The sequence below is a fragment of the Coenobita brevimanus genome, chromosome 15 (genome assembly GCF_032717465.1).
Source record: "Coenobita brevimanus isolate Jiangsu-jjx chromosome 15, ASM3271746v2, whole genome shotgun sequence".
In the NCBI taxonomy this organism is placed as follows: domain Eukaryota; kingdom Metazoa; phylum Arthropoda; class Malacostraca; order Decapoda; family Coenobitidae; genus Coenobita; species Coenobita brevimanus.
In genome coordinates this window covers 35,272,053-35,277,882 of record NC_136968.1, presented here as the reverse complement: position 1 = coordinate 35,277,882, position 5,830 = coordinate 35,272,053, and the positions used below count along the sequence as shown (strand labels likewise).

Genomic DNA, 5,830 nt, shown 5'->3' with positions numbered 1-5,830 from the left:
TTCTTTCTTTCCATGTCTGTCTGTCTGTCTGTCTGTCTTTCTTTCTTTCCATGTCTGTCTATATGTCTGTCTGTCTTTCTGCGTGTCTGTCTATCTTTCTTTCCATCTGTCATTCTCTGTCTTTCCGTCCATCTGCCTGTCTGTCTTTCTTTCCATCTGTCCGTCTCTGTCTTTCTTTCCATCTGTCTTTCTTTCTTTCCATCTGTCCGTCTGTCTTTCTTTCCATCTGTCCGTCTGTCTTTCTTTCCGTCCATCTGTCCGTCTATCTTTCTTTCTGTCCATCTGTCTGTCTATCTGTCTTTCCATCTGTGTCTGTATATCTTTCTGTCTCTCTGCGTCTATCTTTCTGTCTGTCTATATAACTATCTTTTCACATCGCTACTCTCCTAACCTTCACAATTCTAACTCTTTACAATACTAGTTACATTTCTATGCTTCTGTACATGACTAACCCTCTCTTTCTATATTTTCTTACTATCTCTACCTGGCTACTAATCTATATAACTACAGAATAATTATCTCACATATATACACAGATGGACTCTCTCTCTCTCATTCTCTTTCACTCTCTCTCTACTCTCTCTCATTCTCTTTCGCTCTCTCTCTATTTCCTTTCTTTATTGCTGTCTCCGGCTACTGATTTATCTACATAACTATATTATGCTTATCTCACATACATATATACACAGATGGACTCTCTCTCTCTCTCTCTCTCACATCCTAATTGCCTTGTTTCTGCCCAGTGACGTCAATGATGCCAGCTTCATCAATCCCTTCATCTTTCCCTCCCGTTTCGTTGGGTCACACGGAAAGCGCGATTTGTAAACGTCTGGATACAGCGACTTGAACTGCGGAAGGAAATGGGATATGGAAATAATCAAAACTGAGCATATACACACAAACAAACACTCTCTCTCACACACATGCACACACACACAAACACACACACACACATCAACAACAGGAAAAAATGCACTCACAGACACAGCATCATATCATTTATAAAGGATCTAACACACTCCCTCATGCAGTATACTTTCTTTATATTATTTTAACCTTATATGATGGCAATATAGTCTCGATATATCCACAAAAATCCAATATAATGACAGCTGGTATGTATCTGACTGGCTGTCCAAATATCAGTCTGGCTGAATACTTTTCCTTTATTTCAACGATGGCAGAATTGACACAAAAAATGCAGAAATATATATACAGGAAACCAGTAAATTTAACTACATTATCAAAACAGGAATGAAAATTGTAGTACTATAACTTCCATTCCTATAATCAACAGATGATGATGACTCTGATGCTGAGGAGGAGAGGAGGAAAAGGAGGAAGAGGAGGAGGAGGAGGAAGGAGGAAGAGGAGAAGGAAGAGGAGGAGGAAGGAGGAAGAGGAGGAGAAGGAGGAGGAGGAGGATAAAGCACCCACCTCCTTGAGTTTCTTCTTCCTCTCCTTGTCAGTAATCTTCTCATTCTCCACAATTTGTCCCAGCAGCTCTGACAGGAACTGCTGCGATCCGGTCAGCTTCTGTCGCTCGTAGTCACCTTTGGTCACCTGCCGGCAGTAGGTCAGTGTGAGGCCATCGTTGGCCGAGGCGTACACCACCTGCAACGGAACACGGGCGGCGGCATGCACGACTTAACAACCCAAACAAGCACAGCAAACTAGGCTATTGGACACAGCAGCAAGACCCAAGTATTGCAGCCGTAGTTTATACCAGCAAACAGCTTTATGAAAACTTCTAATTATTCCATGATTATTTTTTTGCACAACCTTCTCTCATGCCAATATTTTTTTTCTTTTCCTTTCTATTATGCCGGCAAAACAGCTCTATAAAAACTTCCGATTATTTAACGATTACTTTTTAGCACAACCTTCTCTCGTGCCAATATTTAAATTTCCTTTAACTACTTTCTATTATGCCAGCAAACAGCTTTATATAAACTTATTATTGTCCTATTATTTTTCAGCACAACCTTCACTCATGCCAATATTTAATTTTTTTTTGTTACTGTTTTCTATTATGCCATCAAACAACTTTATAAAATATTCTGAATATTGCACTGTATTATTCATGGGAAATTTTGTTTTGTGATTACCTGGCTTCCGTACTATGTTATTCAGCTGGTCAACAAATCAATAGCAGACAAAATAACAGGGTCTCATTACCCAGTACAGCACCCAACACCAAGTTTTACAAGTGCAAGACCACACATCACTGATAACTTACAGAGATCTCCATACCCCTCTCATGCCAGGACCAAGTCTAGTACGGGCGGGCGTTGTTATACGAGCATCTGCTACACAAGAAACCGATGATACATGAAAGGGTTTCTTTATAGTACCAATCCTTCTTTTCCAATTTGTTATAAGAGTTTTGCGATCCTTTCTTTTTTTTTTAATATTTCCAATCCAATATACAAGTTTTGCAACCCTCTTTTTTCAATGTTATATAAGGATCCATTTCTTCAATCTGTTATGTGAGTTTCCATTACCTGAGCGGTCCTCCGTCAACCTATTCCACTCGTATAAGGGGACCCAACTGTAGTCTTATTATTTCAAGTACTGTATTATTTCCCGATCTTTCAAGCATTATTTCCCAATCTTTCAAGCATTATTTCCCGATCTTTCAAGCATTATTTCCCGATCTTTCAAGCATTATTTCCCAATCTTTCAAGCATTATTTCCCAATCTTTCAAGCATTATTTCCCAATCTTTCAAGCATTATTTCCCAATCTTTCAAGCATTATTTCCCAATCTTTCAAGCATTATTTCCCAATCTTTCAAGCATTATTTCCCAATCTTTCAAGCATTATTTCCCAATCTTTCAAGCATTATTTCCCAATCTTTCAAGCATTATTTCCCAATCTTTCAAGCATTATTTCCCAATCTTTCAAGCATTATTTCCCAATCTTTCAATATTCCTCAAGTTCATTTTTTTGCCTGGGTATTAAGTTTCATTTCTTTCTAAATTCATGACACGACTGATCAATAATCGTACTTTATAACGTGAGAATCATAACATTTCCTCAGATATACGTTGCTGTGTTTTACGAGAGAGAGAGAGAAAAAAACACAGGGCTTTAATACACTGGGTCTTACCACCATATACTTTACATCGCTACCTTACTGAACACAAGCAAGCATAATAAAGGGATAAATAAGCATGGAATAAAGAAATACATCAGCGTAAATACAAGTGGTCAGGTTTACCACACACACACACTCTCAGCAGGCTCACGTACTCTAGTTCATCGTGTGTGTGTGTGTGTGTGTGTGTGTGTGTGTGTGTGTGTGTGCAAAATGTGTTCATATTTTTGTGTATTCATATTTTTTGTATTCATATATTTTGTATTCGTATTTTTTGTATTCGTATTTTTGTATTCGTATTTTTTGTATTCGTATTTTTTGCATTCGTATTTTTTGTATTCGTATTTTTGTATTCGTATTTTTTGTATTCGTATTTTTTGTATTCATATTTTTGATGGGAAATTCAGAGGCATAATGCTGCCAGTCAGAGGTGAAAGGCATAAGCTACCAACACCATCACCAAAGCTACCATTACTACTAATACCCAAATACCACTACCACCATTACCAACACTACTACCACTACCACCAATACCAATGCTACTACCATTACTAACACTATTACCAACACTACAGCTCATGGGCATCCAGAGGGGGGGGCAAGGGGGGGGCAGTTGTCCCCTCCCCTTGGAATTCCAAAGTGCTTCAGTTCTTGTTCAAGGATAATTGAGTGATTTGAGTTGATTCATGCATTCTGTCACTTTATGATATTGATGTAAGTCAGGTAACTCATGTAAGTATATGCCTGTGCCTATTTGGAGTGTGTGTATTTTGATATAACTGCATATATATGTATAATTTCTTTTATTTTGCCCCCCCTTACAAAAAATCCTGCAGATGCCCCTGCTACACCTGGCAACACAACCACAGGCACCCACCATTACAAATACTGCACACTACAACCACCACCACCACTAAAACTACAGCAGATCCTGACTATAACAGATTGATCGGGGGTGAAGCCTGAACCGACAGTCTGTTACATCCGACAGTCCCCCCTTGAGGTGGGATTTCAAGCATATGTTTCAAAGTACATGAGTACAACAGCATATACCAGCACTAAAAACAAAAACCGTACCCATTTTACACTAGCTTGGCTCATAATTTCACCCTTTTGCAGCTAATTTCACATCGTTGTCATTGCACTTCTTCATGACTAGTATGGTAAACGTATAATGTGTTCCTACAACTCAGCAGTCGTGATGGGGAGAGGGTAATGTCAGGCCAGGGTGGAGTATATAGGGTAGCAATCACACGTACTGCCACCCACTGCGTCCCATTTATCGGACACTGTTTGTTATGGCCGATGGAAGTCCAGTGGCATTGTAGTGTCCATCAAATCCAATATCTACTCTACTGAAGTCCACTACAGCGAGGGTCTACTGTTTATACGATAATGGCGCCTGGTGGGTTAGTGGGTACTTATGGCGTTCCAATCGGATTGAGCCGGTGAAGGTTCATATCCAAGGGATGGTTGGGGTTTATTGCTCATGTAATGCCACTCAGGGATGAGTGAGGCTGGTCACTCTCATCTTAAATGTCAGGACCAATTTGCCTAGCCCCGGGCTCCTACACTCCTCATGGGGCAACGCAGGATTGGATGATGGATTTATATGTATTTTTCTCCTCTTATTTGTCGATCTTACCCAACACTTATCAGATGGAAATGGATGATGATGATACAGATGATTACGATGATGATGATGATGATGACAATGATAATGATAACGATTTTTTTTCATTCATTCATTGCCAGACGCCATGTATCCCAAACAGGGTGGTCAAGGGCTTAGAGTTAATTGTTTTACAGGGAGGGGCACTAATCCTCCACCAACCCCACTTGACACGTAGGAAGAACGTTATGCCAACAGCATCTGGTGTTCCCAGGCGGTCACCCATCCAAGTACTAACCAGACCCAACGAATGATAACGATGATGATGATAAAGAATGATGATGATGATAATGACTACAATGACTGTCATCATTATTCATTACCACTACCATCACCACCACAACCATCACCATAACTACAACCACTACTACCATAACAAACTTAATACCATCATTACCTATAACTACTTGCCAGGTGTAGTCAGACTAGAGGGTTGCTTTGACTAGTAACCAAGGAGACTCATTCCTACCTCATAACAAAGATCCCTAACCCCTTTCAGCTCAGTTGATGGCCAGGTGTAGTCAGACTGGAGGGCTGATTTGACTAGTAACCAAGGAGACTCACCGGCCAGTCCAACTACCCCACAAAGACACAGGATCTGAGAGAGAGAGGCTATGCTACCAGTAACTACAATATGTCCAGCAAAAATAAATCAGTTAGGAGGAGGCGTTAAGAAAGAAATAAAAGAAATAACACTAGCCCTTTTACAACTATACTCCCTTCACTTTAACTTGGCCTAAAACTGCCATCTCTCCATCTTGAATCCTGAGTTGTATCAAAAGAGTGACAGTTCTGCCATAGTATTTTATTATACTTTCCTTCCCTAGTATAACATTTTTCTGCCATGGAGCTATGTGAAATAAGTTGCAAAAGGATATCATGCTAGTCACGAAGAAGCGCTTTGGAGAGAGTGTACAGTACTGTCACATTACTTTTCTGCCATGGAGCTATGTGAAATAAGTTGCAAAAGGATATGCTAGTCACGAAGAAGTGCTTTGGAGAGAGTGTACAGTACTGTCACATTACTTTTCTGCCATGGAGCTATGTGAAATAAGGTGC

General features: G+C 39.9%; 1 protein-coding gene across 1 annotated transcript in view; it reads right to left on the bottom strand.

The window, feature by feature from the left end:
- Positions 1-713: 713 nt before the first annotated feature.
- LOC145390752 (uncharacterized) overlaps positions 714-5,830 on the bottom strand; it is an 18,795-nt gene continuing 13,678 nt past the window's right edge. The window contains exons 16-17 of the mRNA XM_080265549.1: positions 1,438-1,614; positions 714-848 (exon numbers count right to left, since the gene is read on the bottom strand). Coding sequence (XP_080121675.1) covers positions 714-848; positions 1,438-1,614 — 312 coding nt within the window. The remainder of the gene's footprint in view (positions 849-1,437; positions 1,615-5,830) is intronic.